Source organism: Natrix helvetica, assembly GCF_964273705.1.
Source record: "Natrix helvetica genome assembly, chromosome: 2".
Lineage (NCBI taxonomy): Eukaryota > Metazoa > Chordata > Lepidosauria > Squamata > Natricidae > Natrix > Natrix helvetica.
The window spans coordinates 179,708,501-179,734,883 of NC_138552.1; the positions used below are offsets into that span (position 1 = coordinate 179,708,501).

The window sequence follows — 26,383 nt, forward strand, 5'->3', positions numbered from 1 at the left end:
TATAATTTAAATATTTTCAATTTTATTGGTAGGTGAATACAGACAGAGCAATATTTAGCAGTATTTAATATGCATATTGGCTCCCAAGAGAATGCTCCTCCAAGCCCATAGTTTTATGTTTTTTAATACATTATTTTGTAAATATGCTGAATATTACGGTAAATGTCAACACAGTTCAGTTGATTAAAAACTTTCTTAATGTTCTTCTTGTTTAATTTCTTAGACAAATCCTGTTTCAGCATAGGCAAGCTCTGATTGAACACCTGAAAGTCACAGAGGATCCAGCTCTTATTCTCCATCTGACATCAGTCTTGCTGTTTCAATTCTCAACCCATTCGATGCTTCATGCACCAGGAAGATGTGTGCCGCAGATAATTACCTTCTTAAGTACAAAGATCCCAGAGGTATTTTCACTGAAAACTAGATTATTTTATATTCCTATGTCCCACTCATAGATATTTATACTTCATTCGCTGACAAGAAGGACTCCGCACCAAATCTCCTGATTGTGTTTTTGACTCTAGGGCACATCTGGCTTTGCCTAACCAAAGAGCAGAGGGGGTTAAGAAAAGAATTACGCCTAGTCCTGGTGTATGGGGGTTAATTTGTTGGAAACCATATCTCATTCAGCAGGCTCATGAGTTTTATGCAACCACAGCTTAGTCATTAATGTTCCCAATGAATGTTAATTGGTTCTTCCGGTAATTGAGAGTTTATTTATTAAAGCACAGCTCCTCAAACACACCATGCTCACAACCTGCCCCTACCACTCTGTTGCCCAGAGTCTAGGGCAGGGGTGTCAAACTCAGGTTGTCATGTTGTCGTCACGTGACGTATCACAACCTTTTTTCCCTTTGCTAAACGAGGTGGGCGTGGCCAGCATGTGATGCATCCAGCCCACAGGCCGTAAGTTTGACACCCGTGGTCTAGGGCACTAATGGCGAACCTTTTTCTTGTGCATGCCAAAATCGTGTGTGCAGGCCCATGTGTGTCCACACCAATTCAATCCTCCCTGCCCACCTGCACATGTGCGCGTGACCCACCTGCGCATGCACACATGACCCCTCTCCAGGCTCCAGAGACTTTCCTGAAGCCTGAGGAGGGCGAAGTCAGGGAAGTTACCAGAAGTTAGGGAACAAGCTCATGTTTGGCCCGTTGGGCCTTTTTTTTACACTCCCCAGCCTCTGGAGGCTTTCCCGAAGCCTGGGGAAGGCTGAAAATAAGCTGGCTGGCGTGCGCATGCGCACCAAAGCTGACTGTTGACATGCCAGCAAAAATGGCTCTGTGTGACACCTGTGGCACACGTGCCAGCAAATATGGCTCTGCGTGACACATGTGGCACGCGTGCCATAGGTTCACATCACGGGTCTAGGGCATTGGAAGAAGCCATATCCGGATTCCAACACTTCTTGTTTCCTTCCTGGCCAGTCTCTTTTCACAAGCAGCATTGAAGCTTAGGTCCTAGGATTGAAGGCCTTTTTCTTTTTTGAACTTATTTTGCAGCTGATTAGCTTCATGTCTTTTCAGACATAGGTGTACAATGTACAGTTGAGCCAGTGCCTTTTCATTCTGTCAGCTTTGATGCATCGTTCCTGCACTCCAGCAGTTCTACATTTTTGTCTCCTCTTAAGGTCATCCGCAGTTTGCAATTGAATCTCCATATTGAACCTGGCCTCACGAGAATTAATATTACTATTATAGTCTGACTTGCAAACTTTGGATCTTGGGCTTTCTCACAAGTGTCCATTCTGCATCTGTAATAGGGGTGAGGTGGCAAAAGAAAGGAACATGTGACATTCATGAAACCATTTTTAATGACTTACAGTGCATTGATTAACCACTCTTTTTGAAGGCCTGATAGAATTAAAATGAAGTAGAGAGGTCTAAGGAAGGAGACTTTGCTATGACAGAGTTCCAGTGATTGAGAAATAGTTAGTTTTTGGAGATCCACTGGATCATGGACCTTTCAAAGAGTCTGATTTTGTACCATAAAATATGCTGGCCTGGCATAATTTAAAAAAAAAAACGTTTTCCCAAACACGCAGAATTTCTTATCTGACCAGTAGAAACTGATGGAGCTTGGGATATGGTAATTGATACAATACTATCTAGCCCTTAAATTGCACCGCTCATAGGTATTGCTATGCTCATTTATTAGAAAAGATCCATTGAATTTGATGGGCCTTGATTTTATGGTCCATGTATAGAATTGTTTTGTAATGGGTTGCATTACCATATTTTAGCAAAATATTTAAGTCTGCAAGGAAATGAAACCCAAATAAGTTTGGGTTAACAAATTAGGCCTTTGATGCAGCTGTTACGTTACATTTCTGGATCCGACACATTTTTCATAAAAAGGACTAAAATATGACATGGTGTGCAGAACTGTACACTTCTCTTTTGCCTTGATCCTAATGTTATCATCATGCTCAGAAAGCATTAGATTTTTATTCCACTTTCATTTTGTGCATCTCAAGGAAGCATACATAATTCTCCCGCCTCCCATTTTCCCCCACAAAAACAGCCCTTGAGGTGGGTTGTCTGAGAGAAAGTGAGCAGCCCAAAGCTGGCTTCCATACTTTAAGGCAGTGCTTCTCAATTATTTTCTGTCATGCCCCCCCTAGGAAGAAGAAAACATTTCGCCCCCCCCCCCCCCGCACGACTGTAAATAGTATCATTTGTCTATAAAATTGTTATAAGTACACCTCTGCATAACACTGTATCTTATTAACGTATAAGAGAATAAAAAAAGAAAGAAATGTGGATCAATTTACAACAAAGAATAGCTTTATTAACTGTAGCAGAAAAGATTTAAAGGAGCACAGGATTTAAAGGAACACAATATTAAAAAAAACTTTAACCTGCAAAACAAAAATATATAAAATAATTTGAGCTGAGCCCCCCTTTACGGAGCCTTGCACCCCCCCTGGGGGGCCCGCCCCACTATTTGAGAAGCACTGCTTTAAGGCAAGATTGGAACTTGCAGTCTATCGCTTGCTTTGATCCATCCTATTTCTCTGGATTTTTTAAGTTTATTTTTAGTCTATAGTCTATTTCATTTGTAACATCTAATTAGCCTTCATAGAAGCCACTTTGAATTTTAATTTATTTCTTTTTAGGATCAGCATTCTCTTCTTGTCAAGTACCAGGGATTAGTAGTGAAGCAGCTGATCAGTCAAAACAAGAAGATTGGGCAAGGTGATGACGATTCAGTCGAGAGCACCTTGAACACAGAAGAAAACACAGAAGCGATCTGGAAAGAACTTCAGGAGCTGTCTGGCTCTGTCAGAGATCTTATTCTCAGGTCCAGAAAATCTTCTGTAACAGAGGAATGTTAAAACCAATAAACTTCCTTCAGGCTTCTCAAAGAGTCAGAATATTTTCTTAGAGAAAAAATATTGCTGATGAGTTTGAAACAGCCTTGGCTTTTAGAAGCTTTGCTTGGAAAACTGTACTGTATTATGAAACCCAGAAGCTGATCATGTTGTAGCAGCAAGTGCATCTAGTCAAGAAATACTCATTGAATATTAATTATGAAGAAAGGGAAAATAACAAGAGCTCCTCTATGAGGGAGGTGGGCAGTTAAATAAGGGTGGTAGTTTTTTTTTTTGACAAAAATCATTTACATTTTGATCTGTGGGCAGTTCATTTCCCTATTTTTTATACAGCTGATAATTCTTGAATCAGATGATTATTACAGGTTTATAAACAGAATTAATACTCGGTTTTGGAGACTGGCTGCCTGCAGCAATGCACTAAATATAAAATATGGTAGTTATATCAATAATAGTATTATTAAAGTGCTTTATATAGGGACATGCCAACTTTTAGATTTTATACAACACTGTCTAGGAAGTTCTTTGTAATTTGACAACCTACAATTTCATACATTCAGTACGAGAGAGGTTTTTTTTCACTTAGGAAATCTAATATTTTTGCAAAAGCATGACTTGCCTGAACATGGAATCATTCTGAAACATTTAGTAAGATACAAGACTGTGTTTTGGATCTAGTGTGTTAATCTCCACAACTGTCCACTGAAGGAGAAGGAAAATAGCAATCTTTAGATTTCCCCTCACCTAAAATTAATTGATTGTGTGCCATCAAGTCAGTGTTAGCCCTTAGCAACCACATAGATAGATTTTTCTCATTAAATTCCAACATTAACTTTCAGCGTCTGCTTTTCCTGAAAATAGTACTAGTTTATTCATGCTCTGATCTTGCTTTAGAGATACTGGAAAGGATCAGAAAAATAAAATGACGGGGTTGTGATTTAAAATAAACCGGCCTTCCAACAGCCATCACTAACCTTTCTTCAACACACATGATTTTTGGTGAAGAATACATAGCGCTATACATAAGCTCTTACAGTGGCAAAATCAAAGCAGCAATATTATGAAAAAAAAATGGAAGTGGCCAAAATTGTCTGGTATTTTTAAAGTTACTCAAAAAGGTTACATGCTATAAATTAAATAAAATTAAATTTATATTAAATATAAAGATATAATATCATTTTGAGCTTTTTGGGGGGAGAAAATTTGCTCACCCAATTTTTTTAAGATTCCTTGGAAGCCAAGAGTATTCTAGCTTATGTTTCTGCTAGCGTGCAGTACTTTTATAGTAAACGAATTTAAATAGGATCTATGGCTGCTTATTGCAAGATGCATCTTTAGTAGTATCCATAATAATAGTATTTTATCTTCTTTCAGAAGGAAAAACAAGTTACAGTTCATCACTTGCACTTTCATCAGTTTCTGTATTTCTCTGTTGTTGAGTGAGTTATTTTGTCCTAGTGCTATTTTTGGAAGATTTTATCCTTATTTTTATACAAAGTGCTGCTATGTTCTTTCATTTTATCCATTTGTGTTAGCAGTATAATTTCATCAGACTCTTATCATTATATTAACCATTTGGTTTATTAACACTCATGTAATTCCTGATTGATTTATTTTTTGCAGTTTACATGCAGTAATATGATAGTGCTGTTTGGATGCTACCATATTAGCAGGTTTTATAATGCCAGAATTGATATTGTTTTTCCATATCTTTTCTGCATTTGTAACATAATTTGCTTCTGCTAACTTCAGATCAAGGCATGAAATAGGACTGTGACAGTTAGATTCAAGGGGAAGCAGAGTTGTCTTCTATTAAACTGGATTCCTCTTAGAAGATTGTTTAGTCATAAAAGCATAACAGAATTACTTGTCTCAAAATGAGATTCCTTTGCTTCCCTCCTCTTGGACATATTTTTTTTCTCCCTGCTTTATCCAAGTCTTGCTCTACTGGTTTTCCCACACCTCCATCATGTACCCAATTGCTCCATGCTAATATCCTCTCCTTTGTGACATATTTTGTGCCTGCCCTTCCCATTTTCTTTCTCTGTCCCTCACTTTGACCTCTGTTACTTACATCAGTTCCAATTTTCTTTCATTCTTCAGTATTCTGCTTTCCTCAGTGCTTCCAAGTTTCCTTTGGAGAACAGTCTCGCCTTATTGTGTATTCCTGAGCTTCCTTCATTTGTTCTTACAAATGAAACATTGCAATTCAGTTTTGATCTACTGATCGAAAAGAATGCATAATAATCAAGTCTTTTAAACACAGACAACACCCTCCACCGCCAGTTATGTCCAAATGTGAAAGGATCAGAAAAAATCTCTGTGTGTATATGTGTATTTATATTTCAGAGTTTCTCATTAAATTCCAACATTAATTTCCAGGGTCTCCTTTTAATGAAAATAGTATTAGTTTATTCATATTCTGATCTTGCATTAGATACTGAAAAAGATCAGAGAACTAAAAAGACAGGGTTGTGATTTAAAATCACTTGAAAACTGGGAAGCAGCAGTATCCCCCCCAGGTTCCAGCCCAAATTTGCATGGAGTGCTCAATCATTTGCAGATAAGGATGAGTTGATAATTTATTACTTGCCAAATGGTAAAAGCAGCCAAGTAAATCACCACATGCCAGCTTTACGTGTACATTAGCTGGTAGTCTCACTGTTTTATTTTAAATGTAACTATGAGTTTTAGCATCTGTGTAATGTTACACATAGCACACTAAGCCGATGATTAAAAAAAACATAGATGACAGAATTTACTCAAATACTCTGACTCATTTAATTACTAACGGCTTCTGAATAAAAATATATTTTAATTAAAGCAAGGTTTTCATATGTTTATTCTAACTAGAGGATTACATATCTTTTGCTATATTTGTAAGCAAGAAGAACCAACTTTAATCCATTGGGGTATTTATTTTATCTTTTTAATACCCTGAGGTATCAAAATTGCAATTCTGATACTCTTTTTTTAAACCAGATAACCAACCATAGGCATTTAGTAGACACTCCTGGGTCTCTGCATGAATCTATATTTCAAACTTGTCTGGTGCAACAGATAAAAGAAATGCTGGTAATTTTTTATATATTTTGTAATATGGAAAATAACTGCAAAGGTTACATGCAGAAGTGAGTTTGAAAAAGGGCATGAATATAATAAAATGGAAAAGCAGTTAGGATGGAACTCAACATTTTGCATTGGAAACTCTGGAAGTTTACAGTTTGTTTTAGAGGAGTAGAAGACAATTAGAAGAAAGCTCCAATTTTATACAATAATTTCTACCCATGTGTACAAACAATTTATTCTACAGATTGCAGAGTACAATCATTTGCAACTAAAGTGAAATTAACACTGATCATTGTGCTTTGAAAGCTGAAAGGTTGTTCAATTCCAGTTAAGGAATACTATTTAAGCATTCCCATTACAACCATAAATTGAAGAAAAGCCTGGATGAGCTTGAAGCACACAAAGTATTCAAACAAGCCCCAAAGAAGTACCGTATTTTTCAGACTATAAGACGCACCGGTGTATAAAACACACCAACATTTTGAAGAGTTAAGTAAGAAAAAAAGATTTTGTCCTCCCTGGCCCCCAGGAGCACTGCAGGTTTCAACAGGGCTGGGGGAAGGCAAAAACACCTCAGTTTTTCACCTGTTTTTCGCAAAAATGGGATGCGGGAACAGGGCTTCAGGAGGCTGCATTCAGTATATAAGATGCACCAACATTTCCACGCTCTTTTAGGGGGGGGAAGGTGCATCTTATTCTTCAAAAAAATACGCTATCTCCAAATGAAAAGGAATGTGTGGGTGACCTGATTTCAATCAGAACAGAGCTGGAACTTGGAGGTCTTCTAGTTCAACCTCCTGCTCAAATAGGAGACCCTATACCATTTCAGACAAGTAGCTCTTCAGTCTCTTCTTAAAAACCTCCAGTGATGAAGCACCCACAACTTCTGACAGCGAGCTGTTCCATTGGTTAACTGTTCTCACTGTTAGGGACTTTTTCCTTAATTCCATGTGGTTTCTCTCCTTGATTAGTTTACATCTATTGTTTCTTGTCCTGCCCTCTGGTGCTTTGGAAAATAAGTTGACCCCCCCCCCCCGCTCTTCTTTGTGGCAGCCCCTCAAATACTGGAACACTGCTATCATGCCCCCTTCTTTTCTTTAGACTAGCCAAACCCAAGTCTGCAACCCTGGAGACAAGAGAAAAAGATGCTGCTTAGAGATGATCCGACGAGAGGAAGGAGCCTATAATTGTTTAATAGGCAGAGAATGAAACTTAGGAAAGACCTGCCCAACTGTCAGATGGTTAAAAGTGGAAGTGGGAAATTTGTTCAGACTTGCTGTGTTAATGTAGCCTTCCAATTACGTTGATTTAGCTCATTTAATCCTGTTTCCTGTCTGGATTACCCAGAGGACTGACACCAAATCATGAAAGCAGCTGAATCTTTCCCCCCAGGAAAAGTCTCGCAGCTGCCTCTAGAAACTTCCAAATATGTGCTTGTGAGCATATGCCCAGCCACTTCAAAATATGAAGGCAGCCAGGAGCAGCTATCCTATGCATGTATGGGTTGGACAACCCAAGGAAGGCAAAACGTTGTGCGTGATGATGTAATCACAACAGTGCTGTGACTTGTGTACTTGCATCAGACTTCCTGAAGCAATTGTGTAATTAATTGCAGCATTTGGGTGATTAGAGCAACCCTGTGATGTCACTATGGTTTGTAGTGGAGGCTGTTGGTAGTTGCTTTTTAAAAGACAAAAAGAAATGGGTTTGTGCCCCACTTACCTTCCCTACCAGTTTGCAAATGTGAGCGTGCATATGCGCGCGCAAGCTTTGCTCACATCCACCACCTGTGTATGCACACCACAGAAGGTTGTGCATTACCTCAGGCAAGTGGGCAGAGCCTCCCACAACCGCCATTACCAGTTTGCCCAAACTGGAGAGAACCGGCTGAATACCACCTCTGTAGTGCCCCAACACATTTCTTTTTTAAAAAATAGTATTTATTACATTTTCCAACATTCAAAATAAAACACGAAACACACATTTACACTTGTAACAGCTTTTCCATATCGGTATACATGTTTTTTCGTAATAATCCTATTTACAAAAAAATATATCTATATATCACTATCCTAAATTATATCCATATTTAAATACTCTCTATATATTATACTTTTACCATTTATATCTTGTTTTACATTTACTCTCAAGCCAGGAATACCATCTATTCCAAATTTGATAGTACTCAGTTTCTTTCCTCTCCTTCATTTCCATAGATAGTCTATCCATTTCTACATACCCATAAATTTTCCTTTTTATAATCGGGTCTGGGGGGGTATCTGTTTGTTTCCAATTCTGTGCTCGTACAATTCTACCTGCAGTTAATATGTCTAATATTATGTATTGTAGTTTTTTTCTCCAATTTCCCATCAAAGATTCCCAGGAGGAACAATTCCGGCTTCAACTCTTATCCTTTGCTCAGTTATCTCTTCTAACCATTTCCTTATATTTTCCAACTTCGGGTACCCCAACACATTTCAAACACCTTGCTTGAAATGGAGAGTTGTAATCTGAACTGTTGGATCCAACTGAGGCAGAGATGGCACCTAGGTGACCTTGATCAAAATGCTACCAAAGGAGAATGCATTCTGAAAAGCCAGGTTTCATGGCCACCCAGAAGCTAGAATTTATGGAAAGATGGCCCAGTTTGGATGGGCACCTTATATAAGTCAGTGATTAATTTCATACATTTTACTAAGCCACCATGTAGCTGGTTTGGTTTTTGCTTAATTCAATACCGTATAACCAGCCAACTGCGACTTAGTAAATGACTGTTCCACATGATCAGTTATTTTATATGGAAAATACAGGACAAGTTATTTTGCCAATTGTGGTTTCTCAAAATGCCCAGATCTTTGAAATGTTTCCTCCCTGCTTCTGAAATATAAGCCTGTTTAAGACCCTCCTACATGGATTTGCACTCCAATTTGCAAGCTGTGTGTAATGACAAATAGGAAGGGAGTCAGCTGTTTGAGATTTAAAGGAAACAGTGACCTTCTTGGCTGCTTTTTCCAAAACCAAGAATCTTGCAGAAGAAAAACAGCTGGCGGTTAGGGCTTGTTTCTTCAAGATTTTTGTTGTTGTTGTTGTTCTCGGGTCCAAAGATGACAAGAAGCAACTGTTAAAAAAAAGGTGAGTATTGCGACAAGTTTTTCTTTTCTTTTCTAATCAATTTTTGCCTGTCATGATTTCAAAATATTAATCAAATCTGTACTAAGTATCTCCTCCCATAGCTGCCATTATGAACCAGTGTATAACTTTAGTTCCTTTTATTCCTGTAATCCTATTGACAAAATGTCTCGATTAATATTCACTGTGGATAGTGGAAAAATGTTTATATATTAAAAAAAAGTTTCACTTTTAAAGAAGTGTGCATTTTATGCACTGGCAGGACTAATTAATGTTATGTGCTTCAGAAGTTTTATTTGTTCTGAAAAAAACTATGGAATGGGAACATATCCGGAAAATTGAATAAGGAATAATGCTGCAAATTGTAAGTTGATGGTGTGTTAAAACTTGTGTTAATCTGCAGTTAGACGTCATATTCTATTATGTATGTGCTTATTCAGAAATAAATATCTTTATGATGGTCTTTGACCAACTTATACAATAAAAACAGTATTCTGTGCAGTTATAAATACATTTTTAGCAAGAGTGTAAGTCCCTTGAGACATTAAATAAATTCCTAACAAATTATTTACTGCTACCAAAAGGGATCTACCACCCTTGTGTGATACATTGCTAAATAAGATAATTCTTACAGTACGGTGGAGTAAATAGTATAGATGCAAAGATCAAGTAAAGTAAGGGCTATAAAAGGGTGAGCAATGCTCAGGCAGGTATAGGAGAGAGAGAGATATTATTTATTTATGAGGGGAAAAGTATAAAATTAGTGTGTTTTACAGAGCACATTGTTCTCACAGTAAGAAATATAAGGGTTTCTTAGAAGAGCTTATCATCACTACTTCCTCTAGAGGTTTCTGATGAAGCAAACAAAACACTAATAAAGTATCTTCAAATTGGACCATATGTATCTCTCTCTGCCTGGGAATTTCACAGGCTCTGAGAAGCCACAGAACAGGCCCACCACTCCCTGAAATCCAGTCAGAGTGGCAGCTATGTAGTAGGTGGGTCTATAAATTTATCAAATAAACAGATCTATCAATCTAACTTCACTTACTGATGGACGTAATCATACCTCGAGAAGATCTCATGGCTTGCTCTTCAATATGTTGCTTTAGGGAGGAGCAGAGGTACAAGCTGGAATTTCTCACATTTGATTCCAATTGTTAACAATTAACCACATCAATTCCCTAATACTGGAATCTGCTTCTGAATTTGTGCAACCAATGGAGCCAGAAATAGGGACCTGCTTCAAATTAGTCAAAACAAAATGTGTTTTTTTTCACTTTGTTGCAAGCCCCTCTTCTTGACATAGCCACATCTATGTATCTATCTATTGCCTAAGCTTGAAATAATACATCGAATTTCACAGCATGCAAACCTTCATAGCTTCAGCAAGGTAGTTATTTTCATTGGCCTTTGGACTAGATTACTTAAATTGTTTTAAAAATTATGTTATGGTCAATGTAATGGTTTCAAACTTTTTTTAAAACAGAAAGAATCCATCCATGTTTTGACCTTCAGAAACCGCATATATTAGAGACAGGCTAAATATTTTAAATTTAAAAATATCTCAATGAGAAGAACCAGCTAGGACCAAGAATAGTACCTGGACATCAGCAGATGCCTTCTGTTTTCTATTCTGCAATTATTCTGGTTGCATCCATACCATATATTTCTGGCACTGCATTACTGTGCTAAAACTGCCACTTTCATTTTTATAATTAGAATCAGAATTGAGCTCTTTTTTGCCCCAAGTTCAAGTAAGCACTGAAGTTCTGAAATGTAAGAGGCTAGTTCATCACAAATGGTAGAGTCAGCAGTACAAGTAGTCCTTGACTTACAACAATTCGTTTTGTGACCATTCGAAGTCACAACGGCACTGGGAAAAGCGACTTATGACCGTTTTTCACACTTATGGCTGTTGCAGCATCCCCAAGGTCATGTGATCAAAATTCAGACTCTTGGCAATTGATTCATATTTATGACGGTGGTGATGTCCCAGGGTCACGGGATCACTCTTTTTCGAAAGTGTGACAAGTAAAGTCAATAGGGAAGCTAGATTCACTGTGTGACTAACTTAACAACCGCAGTGATTCACTTAACCATTGTGGCAAGAAAGGTCATAAAATGGGGCTTAACAAATTTCTCGCTTAGCAACAGAAATTTGGGGCTCGATTGTGGTCATAAGTTGAGGACTACCTGTATTTCCTGCCCCTAGTCCCTCTCTTGTTATTCAACTTCTGCACAGCGGCCCCGTTTCGTAGAAGGGATTCCCAAGTAGTTTAATCATGAGAAGCATGCTCCTGAAGCTCTTTGGAGAAAAAGAAAGGAACTCTGTAAGTCCTTCCCCATAACCCCATCATTTTGAAAAAAAAAACTTTTTATTTTTAATTTTTACTTCTGTCAAGCTTGGAAAATCCTCCAGAGAGCTACCCGGATGTGCCTTTTAGGTTGTAATCTCTCTGCTTCAAATTCAGGACTTTTAAATCTATTGCATATTCCCTTCACTCCTGATAGGTTTTTCTTATGTAAAAAAAAAAGAGAGAGAGAGAGAAATGAATAGGATAACCAAAAGCAGTATCTTGTGATTAGTAAAACTAGAAATCAAATATTTAAAATAAATAGTTTTTAAAAATTGAAAGAACCTAACTCTTCCATTTTAGGTATGGATCATGCTATATTTGGTTGATTTAGTCTTGTGGAACAATTCTGGTGTTCCAACGAAGCATATTTTTGCGTACAAAAGTAAAACCAAGCTTATAGCCAGGAGACTGTCATGTTAGCTGAAAGAGATTAATGCGGTACTATTTTTCAAAAATTCCTGGGTAATCTGACACTTAAAGAATTTTAAAAGGATGCAAGATCAAACAAGGGTTACCATAAATATTTTAAAAGTATTGAATCAACAAACGTCATGCCTAAATGGAATTTTCTCAAAACTAAGAGTCAGGTGGGTTGGTGTTTTGCCCATCCACTTTCCAAAAAAAAGGAGGGATAAAATTAGGAAACAAAAACCTAGATGTTAATATATTATTATGGGGGGGGGGGGGAATCTGACATGTCACTTGTTCCCATGTGATGTTTGTTCTAATTTTTTTATGGACATTCCATACCCTTGACATTTTTAAAAAAAAATCTCAATATGGATAGAATGAATTTGTCTCTAAATCTGTTGCCATTGTGGTGTGTGAAAACTGAAAAAAATATCTGCAAAGGCAGATAACTTAGTTTTCTTAGTTAAGAATTCCTTTTTTCTGTTTAAAATCGTATTTCTGTGCTAGCAACAGAAAACACAGCAAGCTGAAAACCGAGGATGATAAAAAGGTACTCTTTGGTGTTGTAGTTTAATTTCATAGGATACTGAAGAAGGAAGCAGAAGTTAGAATATGTAAAAATGCCAGGAACAGGGTAGTGCAGCGGTGTCAAACTCGCGGCGTCATGTTGTCATCACATGACATATCGCAACTTTTTCTCCCCTTTGCTAAAACAGGGTAGGCGTGGCTCAGTGGTGGGTTGCTAACCAGTTTACTATCGGTTTGCTTGTGCGAGCATGAGCACACACGTGCAATGCTTCTGCGCATGCACAGAAGCATCCAGATAGGTGGACTGAGCCTCCCACCGCCACCACTACAGTTCGGTTGAACCGGGCCAAACCAGGAGCAACCCACCTCTGGCGTGGTCAGGATGGGACACATCTGAGCCACAGGCTGCAAATTTGACCCCCTTGGGATAGTTTGTAAAAAGGGGTCATTTTAATTATACTTGCAATATTGAAGGAATATGGAGTGGAGTGAGAACAAGAATGCTGCAGCAGCTTCAAAGTTTGAATTTGGTTGATAATTTTTCTGTTGACATAAAGTTAGGAGCTTTTCTTGCATATACAAAAGTAATCAGTTATTCATGAGAGATATTTTTTCCCCTTATAATTTTTTGCAGGCCCTTAATCCAGGCTCACTCTGCTCAGAGTGGCTAGGAGCACAGAGATCCAGTTTTGTTGTTAAAATACCATAAAAAACTTTTTTTTTCAGATCTCAGTTGTTGTGGTTTATAGTTCTGTGTCTTGCATTGGTGTTTTCCCCATCAGATCATATTGTCAGCTCTGTTATTTCATTTCATTCTACTTCCATGCAAGTCACTCTAGGATGGTCTAATCTATAGAAGCAAAAGAAAATATTGGCAGCATTAATGATAAACAGTGTGTACATAGACATATCTATATATCTATATCTATAACTATATATCTATATCTATCTATCTATCTATCTATCTATCTATCTATCTATCATCTATCTATCTATCTATCTATCTATCTATCTATCTATATGCTGGTCTTGTTGTATTCGGATCTTTTCCCATGTAAGATTGAGATTGTCTTTGCAATGTTTCAGCGAGGTCTCACTGGCCATCCTCAGGCTGGTGTTTTTGGCTTAAAGGCAGCGCTTTAAGAAGAACAAGAAAAGTGTGAAAAGTATTACATGTTGCCCTTGACCTGCAAGCAAAGTTGGGACCAGAATTTTTTTTTCTAAACAAAGAGGTTGTCAAGTGAGTCATGTCTGATTTTACAAACTTTTCCCACAGTTTTTAAGTGAATCATGCAGCCATTAAGCAAATCAAGCTTCTTCCATTGACTTTGCTTGGGAAGGCTGCAAATAATGATCACATGATCTCTGGCCACTGCATCCCTTGTAAATACATGCTGGTTGCCAAGTGCCAAAGTTTTGATCACATGATTGTGGGGACGCTGTAACAGTCCCAAATACAAGAACCAATCATAAGTTGCTTTTTTCCACTGCATTGTAACTTTGAATGGTCACTCAATGAATGGTTGTAAGTCAAAGACGATCTGTACTGTATCTGTAGGTTTAATATGTGAACACTGGTTCTATATTAATGCAGTCACGCAGTTAATAAATCGGCACACTGGGGAACCAAAGAAAATAGAACTTAATCTTTTAGTCCAACAGTGTCAGCAACAGCAGTTCTCTGTCTCTTTATCTAATGTAACCAAACACAAAATCTAACTCCTAGTGAAATTAAAATCAGCATTTTCCTTTAAAGATTAGGCTCAAAGGAGCAGAAAAGATTCCTCTTCAACAAAGTAGTGCATTCCCATATTTATCTTCGGAGGACAGAAGAAACAGGAGTTAGATTCGTAACTGGCTGACCAACCACATTCAACGTGTAGTCCTCAATGGAACTACATCTACATGGAGGGAGGGATGCAGTGGAGTACTCCAAGGCTCTGTTTTGGGCCCAGTACTCTTCAACATCTTCATCAATCATTTGGATGAGGGAATAAATGGGGAACTCATCAAATTTGCAGATGACACCAAGCTGGCAGGAATAGGCAACACTCCAGAAGATAGGCTTACGATACAGAAGTATCTTGACAAACTTGAACATTGGGCACTATCTAACAAAATGAAATTCAATGGTGAAAAGAGTAAGGTTCTACATTTAGGCAACAAAAACGAAATGCACAGGTACAGTATAGGTGGTACCTTGCTTAACAGTAGTAACTGCGAAAGGGATCTTGGAGTTCTAGTGGACAACCATTTAAATATGAGCCAGCAGTGTGCAGCAGCTGCCAAAAAAGCCAACACAGTTCGAGGCTGCATCAACAGAGGGATAGAATCAAGATCACGTGAAGTGTTAATACCACTTTATAATGCCTTGGTAAGGCCACACTTGGAGTACTGCATTCAGTTCTGGTCACCACGATGTAGAAAAGATGTGGAGATTCTAGAAAGAGTGCAGAGAAGAGCAACAAAGATGATTAGGGGACTGGAGACTAAAACATATGAAGAACGGTTGCAGGAACTGGGTATGTCTAGTTTAATAGAAAGAAGGACTAGGGGTGACATGATAGCAGTGTTCCAATATCTCAGGGGTTGCCACAAAGAAGAGGGAGTCAAGCTATTCTCCAAAGCACCTGAGGGTAGAACAAGAAGCAATGGGTGGAAACTAATCAAGGAGAGAAGCAACTTAGAACTGAGGAGAAATTTCCTGACAGAACAATTAATCAGTGGAACAGCTTGCCTCCAGAAATTGTGAATGCCCCAACACTGGAAGTCTTTAAGAAGATGTTGGATAGCCATTTGTCTGAAATGGTATAGGGTTTCCTGCCTAGGCAGGGGGTTGGACTAGAAGACCTCCAAGGTCCCTTCCAACTGCTATTATATTGTATTGTAAATCACTCTGATGGACTGTTTTGGACCCATGAACCAACCTGGATTAAGTCACCCACCTTTTCACTTTTTTGTCATTTCTGGTTTTACCTGGCATTTGCTGCTGTTAATGTAGAGTCAAGATCAAAACATTTCAAAGAGGCCTCTTTTCTATTGATAGTGACAAAGGTATAATTTAAAAAGCTGGCAGAAAACAGCACCCCAATGCCAACTTGTCTTTTCCAATTTCAGGAAAGAGATTTGACAAAATTTTAGGATTGGGAAAATGATATAATAAAGTTCAAAGGAAGAATATATTCATATCCATGTCTGTTTAAAAAAAGTGTATGTTTATGGGATTATGTTAGTTATAACAAATCTAACTAGTCCGGATAAGCACATCTAACTCATAGTAGTTGCCATTCAGCTCATGATTCCTAGTGGATAAAGGTAAAGACAAAGATTTCCCCTGCCAGCCACAAGGGGATGGTGTTCATTTCTATTTCTTAACAGAGGAAGCCAGCTTTGTCCAAGACATTTCTGTGGTCATGTAACCAGCATGACTCTATGCCAAGGTGCAAGGAATGCTGCTACCTTCCCACCAAAGTGGTACCTATTTATCTACTTGCATTTGCATGCTTTCGAACTTCTAGGTGGGCAGGAGCTGGGGCAAGAACAGGAGCTGATCCCATCACATGGTACTCCGGTCTCAAACCCAACCTGTCAGCTTTCCAACTGACAAACTCAGCATCTTTAACTGCTGAACCATCACTCCTATTAACTCTGTGGATCTGATAAAGATGCAATTTTTAAAAGGTTATTTACTTCAAAACTAAAATTAAATTTGGAGAAAGAACTCTGATTTAGTCACCTTCAGTGGAACACCTGGCGCTATCAGTTAATATAAAACAGAAAACACTCATAGTTAGCATCTGTATAGCTTTTAAGTGTTCAAACTACACCACAGGGTTATCTAGCTCTGATCCTTATCAGTTATGATAAATCAATGTTTTTAAGTCTCATACAAAAGATCAGAGGTGAGTTCCTACCGGTTCGGACCTGTTCAGCTGAGTAGGTAGTAACTCAGCCGGCCACACACCTGAACCAGTTCTATCGGCAACATCGTAGGCGTCGCCATCAATTTTTTACTAATGTGCATGCACGCATAGCGCGCAAACGTGTGAAGCGTTCCCTGAGCGAACCGGCAGTAACAGAAGCCAAAACTCACCCCTGCAACAGATGTAAGGATTAAGACTGAAGGAACATATCTTGCTCCCTTGCTCTTCCATTTACAGAATTCATAAGAAAGAACAGGAATCAAATGAAAGACATTTTTAGCCAACTGTTGTCACAAATTGGGTATGAACAATGATCTTCCTTGGTCTAGCTAGGATTCCTAATTTTTTAGGTCCATATTGTTAATATAGTTACATGTTCACTAGGACTTGATTTGTTGGGTTCACACATTATGCTCAGACATAAATCATGACTTGCCAATTACAGGGGATGACTTCAACTAATATTCTAAGCCAAAACCAACACACTATGACTTAGAGTGATATGTGAACCCTACTCATTGAATCTGGGTATTTCTGCATGGTTTATTATCCTGTCACTCTCTCGTTATGCTTTAAATGCATAGAGGATAAAGTTCATACTATTTAAATGATTAACTGGCAAGAATTCTGTGCTAAATGATTCCAGCTATGTACTCTTAATTCATAACCATAAAGAGTGGTTTGTTGGAGCAGACTAAATTTTCCCCCATTTGGCATATTTTAACAGTTCTGATAGCCAGAAGATGAATTTTTAAAAAGATGTTAAGTGATCCATTTTCTACCCAATGTTCTCTTTTAAATATTTATAAAACAAGCCAATGTAATCTATGCATACAGTACATTTCTGGAAATAAAACTCTTGAAATCAATGCTCTTTGAATCACTCACTCTATAATACTTCTTTGCCAAGCATACACTAGGTAACAATGCCTATTTGTTTGTTTGTTTATTATAAGGAAATTTTACATAAGAGTTCAATATTCCTGCTTTAATTGTTCCAACGGAGCTGCTGACCCCCCCACACACACACACAAATTGATTTCAGTGTTGGAAAGGTTTCTACCGCAACAGTTATCTCTGTTCTTGGGGTTTGTGGTCCTCTTCTCACTTATTTGATCTAAAACAAGTGAACAATATTTGTGAAAGTATGAGGCTTTCACAAATGTTTACGCTGTGGCTTGTTTTAATGTGTTATGTGTCATTCTGGAGAATGGAGAGCTGTGACACAGTTGGAGATGCAGCAAAGCACTTAAATGCAATGATTTTGAATGCGCTGGGTAAGAAATTTTCCACTGCTTATGCCAAATAAAGCTATTGCTATTTTTGGCCTGAGATAGCATTCCATCCTTGTCATACTCTTCTACTCCCCCACGCTGTCATACCATAAATCCTCCAGGAATAGAATTTAAAACTTCGTTCTCCATCACTAGTTCATTTTTACCAGAGGAATCTGCATTAGTAATAACTCTCATGGATGGGCTTATATATATCTGCTATTTGAATACCATTCCCAGTCCAATTCAGCACAGATCTGCAGGCAGGAAGAACCGAATTTAAGCAGTTTTTTTTCTCAAACAGATGGTAAACATCATGCAAGAAGTACCCCCCATTACCAAAAGAGATAAATTAGAACAATTGACCAGTGGAACGGTTTGCTTCCAGAAGTTGAAGGTGCTCCAAAACTGGAGGTTTTTAAGAAGAGAGTGGACAGCTATTTGTTTGAAATAATATAGGGTCTTGTCAGAGAAAATGAGATATACAATGAGAGAGAGAAACGCCCTCTAATGACCACCTATATATAGAGAGAGAGACTTGTGTTGACATCCCATCACAGTCTTAGAAGGGTTATACCCAGTGGTGGGTTTCAAAAAAATTTAGAACCTATTCTGTGGGTGTGGCCTATTTTGTGGGCGTGGCTTGGCAGTCATGTGACCAGGCGGGTATGGCCAACTTGACATCACTCATGCACAGTCACATGACCACACACACACACCCAAGCCATGTGGCAAAAAATTTTGGGACTCCTATGAAGGAGGGGGGGAAGAGAGGGGAAAACCTCCCAAAAATAGACAACTGGAGGATTAAGGGCCGAAATTAGGGAGATTGGAGAAGGCAGGAGAGAAAGGAATCCAGTAGAAAGCTATCACATGCTGGGGAAAGAACCTTGGGAGATCGGAGGAGGCAAGACAGATGGGAATCCAGTAGAAAGCTGTCACACGTTTGGGAAAGAACTTTGGGAGATTGGAGGACAGGGGGGAATCCAGGAGAAAACTCCTGAGCTTGCCGCTGCTGTCTGGTGGATTGTGCCACTGGACCTCTCCATGCTTCTCAGTTTACCACCTCCACTCCCAGATATTGGACTTGGCACCGAATTGGGCTAGGATAGTGCGGACGGGCAGGCGGATGGGGGGGGGGGGAACGAACGAGGGACAGGGCCGGGGCAGACGTTCCAGAAGTTACTTCCGGCTCCACCAGTCGAACCTCCTCTCACCGGATTGGTAACTTTACCATCCGGTTCTCCCGAGCCGGTGCGAACCAGCAGAAACCCACCACTGGTTATACCATAGCTGCAATGAATCAACCTCATTGCATCAGCCACATTGCATCAGCTTACAGTTTACAACCTTTCATCAGCTGGCAGCTATTAAATCCTCAGTACCTTTACAGGTCTGCTAGTTGAGCAGAAGGTTGGACTAGAGCACCTCCCAGGTCCCTTCCAACTCTGATGGCACCAAAAAAAGTGATTTCTGACTGATCCTTGCACTTACAACTGCCGCAATGACCCTGCGATCACATGATCAAAATTTGGGCACTTGGCAACAAACGCCTATTTATGATAGTTGCAGCGTTCCAAAGTCACGTGATCACCTCTGTGCCCTTCCTAGAGGGCTTCTGACAAGTTAAGTCAATGCAGGAAGCTGGATTCACTTAATGAACATGGTCATTATGCAACAACCACCTTGCTTAGTTACAGAAGCTCCAGTTCCCATGGTCATAAGTCCATGGGATGTGCATGAAAGTTTTTCTTTTCTTCACAAAACATTGAATTATCTATTCAGAAATAGGCCAACAAGGAATGATTAGAATATAACTTAAAATGCAGGTGAGGGTTCCTTGCATGCCACACCTTGGACAGAAAAAGAGAAACAAAGAAAGAATTGGACTTAACAAGGGAACTTAGAAATGAAATAGATAGTAGTGAAAAACATTGTAAAGTGTTAATTCACAATAGCAATAGCACTTAGACTTATATAACGTTTCACAGTGCTTTACAGCCCTCTCTAAGTGATTTACAGAGTCAGCACATTGCCCCCCAACAATATGGGTCCAATAAATACCATACTAAAGGCCATTGCAGAAAAAGGTAAAAGTGAATGCCCACAAAATGAGAAGAGTTATATATTGTCATAAACCAGGTTAAAAGTTGCTGAATAGAATTATTAAAACTGAAATAAAGCAGCACTGCAGAAACAGTGAGTTCTGACAATATCCAGCCAGCTAACTAGCATGTGACCAGTGATTTAATGCATGGAGAAAAATATAGAAATAAAGAAGTATCAGCAGAAGACTACAAAGAAGGAAGAAAGGTTTTCATTTGGTTGAGTTCTTCTAAGACATATTCCAGAGCACACCCCTTTGAACCAATTTACACACCTATGCTAAAGATGTGAAAGGAGTATCTTGGGGGGGGGGAAGGGTTCTATGCTAAGCTATGCTATGGGTTGGAATTGCACAGTGATATTATAATAGAGCGAATTCAATGAATCCAACAGATGTGTTGGTGATCAGCTTCACTGGGAATTCTTTTGGGTTCTGTTTATTTCTTCATTCTCAGGAACCCGTGCCCTAATTTTAGCAAAGTTCTTCTGGTCCAATGGGCAAATAACGAGACTAAAATAGCTTGCCTGCAAACCTCTGAAGATTCTGTCGTATCGTGAAGTTTGAATGTTTATCTAAAATGTGTTTTTCTCAGTTTGAACAGGCCAAAAATATACATGTGTGGGTGTGTTGGGATAAGGAAGATTTGCAATGGATAATGAATCTTTCTAGAAACACATTTCTGAAAAATATCCAAAAATGGAGGCTGATGTGGTCATGCTACTTCTCCAAACAGCAATCTGCCAATCAGCTTTCTATTGATCTTGGTTGGTCCTATTGAAGATCATTTAGCACTCATAAAGAATCCTCTGCTTAATGTTAAAAACTGACAAGTTGTTTAATTTTTATATTTTAAAGGACTAGCGGGGGGGGGGTTGAAAAAGGCAGACTAAATCTGCCAAAATCATCAATGAGAATAGTGAAGGTTTAGAATTGTTCCTTCCTCAGTATTAGAAAGTTTTTCTTAAATCATTGTGACTGTGCAGAACTTCCAGTTGGGAATCTTGTTCTTGCAGCCATATTATTTCATCGACATTCACCTTCTCTTTCCATCTGCAGCAGCATCAAAAGGCTTAAAAATGGCCAGTGGTCAGTCAAACTGCTTTCACTGCAAGGATTCACTTTGTGGAAAACGATACATCATGAAAGAAGAAAACGCTTTCTGTGTGAAATGCTATGACAGCCTCTTTGCTAACTTTTGTGAAAAATGTCACAAAGCCATTGAATGTGACTCCAAGGTAAGCACTAGTTAGTTTCAGGACCATCTATACTCCCACTGGAAAATGAAAAAAAAAATACCCAGAGCTCAGCTATGCAATTATTATTTGTGATGTAAATCTTTTCTTCTCTAATAATTTGGAGATATTGCCTAATGCTACTCTTATGTTAATGCAACTATAGAAACTGATCCGGCTTAGATTGTCTAAGCTGGAATCTTCCAGCCTCATGGGTTCATTTTCAGCATGTTTTAAGTCAGCAAGGAACAGAAGGATGCTATTACTTATTTAAAACTTTGGAAACAGACCTTATCTGGCTTGGAGAGCTGCCAGGTCGATATCTGCAAAACTTGGCAAGGAATCTTGGAGAGTCACGAATCAATTAAGCAAACTAATTGTCTCCTGCAAACTCCATTCCCCTTTCATTCCTCTTTTATTTCCTCTGGGAGGGGCCATTCATTGTCCACCTGTGGCCTTACTCCCAAGTCGACCCCTGTTCTTTAGCTGTTCCCTTTGTCTGGCAACTCTGTGCATGCGCACACTGGGAACAGGCACCAGCTGTTTTATCTGCCTCACTGATGTCTGATGCTGAAGGCAGCTGATAACTGGCATATGGCTCTGGCCCCCTCTCTACTTCTGACACAGAGCCCTCATCAGAGCCTTCCCCAGACTCAAAGACTGGCCATGTTCCTCCCCAACCTCTTCACTGTTCGAAACTGCTGCCACCTCGACTGGCCACAGGCAGGCCACAATACCATCCACTTTTGTTTTGTCGGCAAAAATTCCTAGCAACCTGATAATTATTAGGGAGTCATGCTTCTAATATCAGCTTTACTTCCAAATGTATCTCTGGATCACAGAATAACACATAGATGTTAGTACAAATAAACAATAAACATGGATGGATGTTTTCTTTGGAAGCCTTCGATCTGTCAACAAAGCAACAGAAAGCTAAAGTTGGCAGAAGTGATAGGGACAATCCTGGAAGAGGGCAGGGCCTTGCAGGTAACAATTTCACCAGGTGTCTCTGAGTGAATGTGATTAGCTACATCACAAAGACTACTGAATTTTGAATAGGCAAGACCTTTATGGCAATCATTTTGTGGGAGTACTGAATATCAACATCATCTTGATATTCCTAAAACGTTCCCTGACTGCACAAGTCTGCTTATTCATAATTAAGTAGAATTTGGATAGCTGCAACTTTCACCTTTTTATTTCCTAGGTATTGTACCAATTGTCTGATATGATTGAACTCTTGTGAACCCCAACCCTGCGTGGCCAATAATGAGAATAATGAAAGATGGAGTCTAAACCCCTGTCCTGACAACCATCTGCTGCTGATAGTCCAGCAGTTTTCATTATAAAAATTAAAATAAAGATCTATATCTAATATTTCTGGCACAGAGATAGGGCCTCATTGTGATCCGATAAAGACGTTTTTATATTCAGTAATATATAATCCAGTGACAGATTACTCTACAAAGAAAGGCAAAGATTACTTCCACTGTATACTCAAACATAGATTAAGACCTATATATTTAATACAGACACAAAGGCAGAGTATGTGATTAAGCTTCTAGAGAGATACTGAGAATTTTAATGATTTGTAGATTCCCTACAGATCAGATAGGATTGGTTTCATCCATCATCTGACTGCAGAAGCTTTAGAAAGATATTAAATAGTTGTATTAACTTCAGTGCAACATTTTAGCTCCCTTAGTATCTCCCTTTCAAAAAAAAAGAGTATTTGTTTTATTCTCACAATTTATTCCATAGTGATAACGGCATTGATTTTCTTTTCTATGCGTTGGTTTCATTCAATTGATAAGATCAACCAAACCTTTAAAATAAATTCCACTGACAAACAGCTTGTGAAAAATGACTTCCTTTCCTCTATATTACCAATGGTCTCCATTTAACTGCAAAGATTTAAAGGGAGTTTCACTAGAAAATAAAATGGCATTCATCATTTTTATGTTTATAACATTATCTAGATGAGCATGATATCTAAGAAAGAGAAAGCAAGAGAAAGGGAGAAAGATTGGTTAAAAAAATACTGTATTTGCTAAATGATAATTTAATATATCTCTTATATCTTGCAGTTCCAGGAATAGGGCAAACCTAAATACACTAACTGTATCTTTGAAGGTTTTTTTGGTTTCATCTTTCTTCAAAGTATCCTTCAACAATTCCTTTCTTCCTTCGTTCCTTTCTTCTTTCTTTCCTTCTTCCCTCCCTCCCTCCCACCCTTCCTTTTTTGTGTTTCCTATAGTTAATTATTAGCAGTTATCACCAAGGAAGAGTGGCATCTTCAATAACTCCATTGAGTATCTCCAAACATAAATGCACATGTGTACACACATATACATACATTTATCTCTTTTCTCCCATATGCACATAGACAACAGCCATAGCAATGAATAGCTGTCTTAATAGCCCTCTAAGTAAAAAGTTGGTATCTAAATTGAATAATCATAATGAATTACAATTGCAAAATCATCAGGGGAAATCAGACAGTAAGGAAGAGATCCAGGTGATATTTCGCATGACAAAAGTTGAAACCCTAGAATTTCCAGAAAGTTTTGGAGAAGAAACCTTTGGAATTCGATGTCCATTAAGAGCAAAGTAACTGAAACACAAATTATATTCTATCTTGATCCAGTTTCCAAAATCAGTTACTTAATTTACTTAGTCGCCAAATTGAATCCTTAGTCGCCAAATTGAATCAGAACTACCCAGTAACTATAACTATCACAATCTTCTCTATGTCTCATCATCAACAACAACAACATTATTATTATTATTATGTTCTTCATACAAATTTTGTCAGATGATCCCAAAAATGCTTTTTCAAGAGGCAACTGGACTTCCTGGTTTTTCTTTGAAGACATTTCGCTCAGCTTCTTGGACGAGAAGCAAAACGTCTTCAAAGAAAAACCAGAGACTCCAGTTGCCTCTTGAAAAAGCACTTTTTGGACAACCATGACTGAGTATCTCCATAGACATTTGTCAGGTGATGTTGAAGATGATGATGTCTATTATTTTGCAGATTCCACTGGAATCTATAGGGTAAAACCACAAAAAGTGTGTGTGTTTTCCAGATTAAGACTCCAAAAAAAAAAAAATGAACTCGGCTACTTTGCTATCTGAAGCAAGGACAAAAGTCTTATCGCACTCCATGCATTAAAATTGACCAGACCAGCTCTATTTCAGCAGTGTAACAACAAAGAAACCAGAATGAGGGCAGAAGGTTAGATTAAATGGTGTCAAGGCATTGCATGGCTGCGCTCCCATTTCCCTCCTCTCTTAGCCACCAACCATCTGCTGCTCAAGGCAGAAGACTCACTCTGCCTAACAGCTGACTGCAGATATTTTAGTTCTGCTCTAGCTGTGCCCCAGAGGCATATGTTCTTTGTGAATCCTTTGCAGGGAAAGTACTAATTTAAAACATAAAACCATAACAAATCTCAAGATATACAGGTCGTCCTCGACTTACAGCAGTTCATTTAGTAACTGTTCAAAGTTACGACAGCACTGAAAAAAAAGTGACTTATGGCCATTTTTCACCACTATGACCTTTGCAGCATCCCCATGAGCATGTGATCAAAATTCAGATGCTTGACAACTGATTCATATTTATGACCGTTGATCGTCCCAGGGTCTTGTGACCTTCTGACAAGCAAAATCAATGGGGAACCCAGATTCACTTAACTACTGGGTTACTAACTTATCAACTGCAGTGATTCACTTAACACCTGTGGCAACGAAGGTCACAGTAAAATGGGGCAAAGCTCACTTAACAAATGTTTCACTTAGCAACAGAAATTTTGGGCTCCATTGTGGTTGTAAGACAAGGATTGCCTGTACAGTAAACCACTGATTCCTTTGCAGACCATGGTACAAATGCAATCTTCTTGAGAACATCACAAGGAGAAGCGAAAAAACGAAGAGGAATAAAGGACAGGGAAATTATCTTCTTTCAGGTCATTGTTGAACAATTGGTGTGAAGTCCAACAGCTCATAGTTTTGTTCAGTTGGAATCAGAGTAGCCAATGCTTCTTTTTGTTTTTACTAACATGAATTCACTCTCTCCCAGGATCTTGCTTATAAAGGCTGCCACTGGCATGAAACGTGCTTCAAGTGTGCCCAATGCCATCACTCCCTGGTTGAGAAGCCTTTTGCAGCTAAGGATGAGTGCCTGCTGTGTACAACTTGCTATTCTAATGAATATTCATCTAAGTGCTTTCACTGCAAGAGGACTATTATGCCTGGTAAGATAATAAGGAGCGGGAGATGAGCATTCCTTAATGGGGATAAATAAATGAAAAGGGTAGGATGACACTTGAACCTGGAGACATTGATTCATGGAAATTGGTAAGGGGGAAAAATCTGATGGGGGAAGGTTTCTTCCAAGGCAAATGCTTCATTATATGTGCCCTGCACAGACCATATGCTGCTGTAGAAATCAGCTATTTCTTTTCCATCCCCTGACCTATTAATAATTCTTCGTCTTTCAAGCATTTGGAATGAGTAAATATAATGGAAACTGACTGCCAGTGTCTCTGTAAAATGTGTCACTGCTGATATAGTCTCCACAACATCAGAACCATCGAGTTTTGTAGTACCTTCTTATAGAACTGTAATTAAAATTATTCTTCATGCATGTAAATGCTCCCCACTCTTCTTTTCCATTGATAGCACTGTTTCTTTCTCGCAGTGCTCTCTCACATTCTTAAGCATGTATGTATGTATGTACACATATACATATATACATACATTCACACACTAACTACATTTCAGAGTTGAATTGTCCAATTGTTGTCACTGAAATATACCAAATAGAAGTGGCTGATACCAGAATGCCGTGGGAGGTCCTTTCCTTAAAAAAAAACTCTGGGAGACTAAACACTGCTTGCTGAAATCTTGGTGGGTGGGTGGGCGCACAACTTTGTGTGTGCATTTAATCCAAATGGTTATGGTCCATTCTTTCTGTCCATAAAGAAACGGCTACTTTACTCACTTTGACTTTA

General features: G+C 38.6%; 2 protein-coding genes across 4 annotated transcripts in view; both read left to right on the forward strand.

Annotated features, from left to right (window-relative positions):
* The window catches only part of UFL1 (UFM1 specific ligase 1), a 35,095-nt gene extending 31,488 nt beyond the window's left edge, over nt 1–3,607 (forward strand). The window contains exons 18-19 of the mRNA XM_081944942.1: nt 224–404; nt 3,120–3,607. Coding sequence (XP_081801068.1) covers nt 224–404; nt 3,120–3,338 — 400 coding nt within the window. The 3' untranslated portion in view covers nt 3,339–3,607. The remainder of the gene's footprint in view (nt 1–223; nt 405–3,119) is intronic.
* Nucleotides 3,608–8,402: 4,795 nt separating this feature from the next.
* The window catches only part of FHL5 (four and a half LIM domains 5), a 30,385-nt gene continuing 12,404 nt past the window's right edge, over nt 8,403–26,383 (forward strand). The window contains exons 1-3 of one of the 3 annotated variants that reach the window (XM_081943745.1): nt 8,403–9,536; nt 21,193–21,371; nt 25,450–25,624. In XM_081943745.1, the coding sequence (XP_081799871.1) occupies nt 21,213–21,371; nt 25,450–25,624 (334 nt within the window). In that variant the 5' untranslated portion in view covers nt 8,403–9,536; nt 21,193–21,212. The remainder of the gene's footprint in view (nt 9,537–21,192; nt 21,372–25,449; nt 25,625–26,383) is intronic. The other 2 variants (XR_014174577.1, XR_014174578.1) reach the window with 2 other exon arrangements.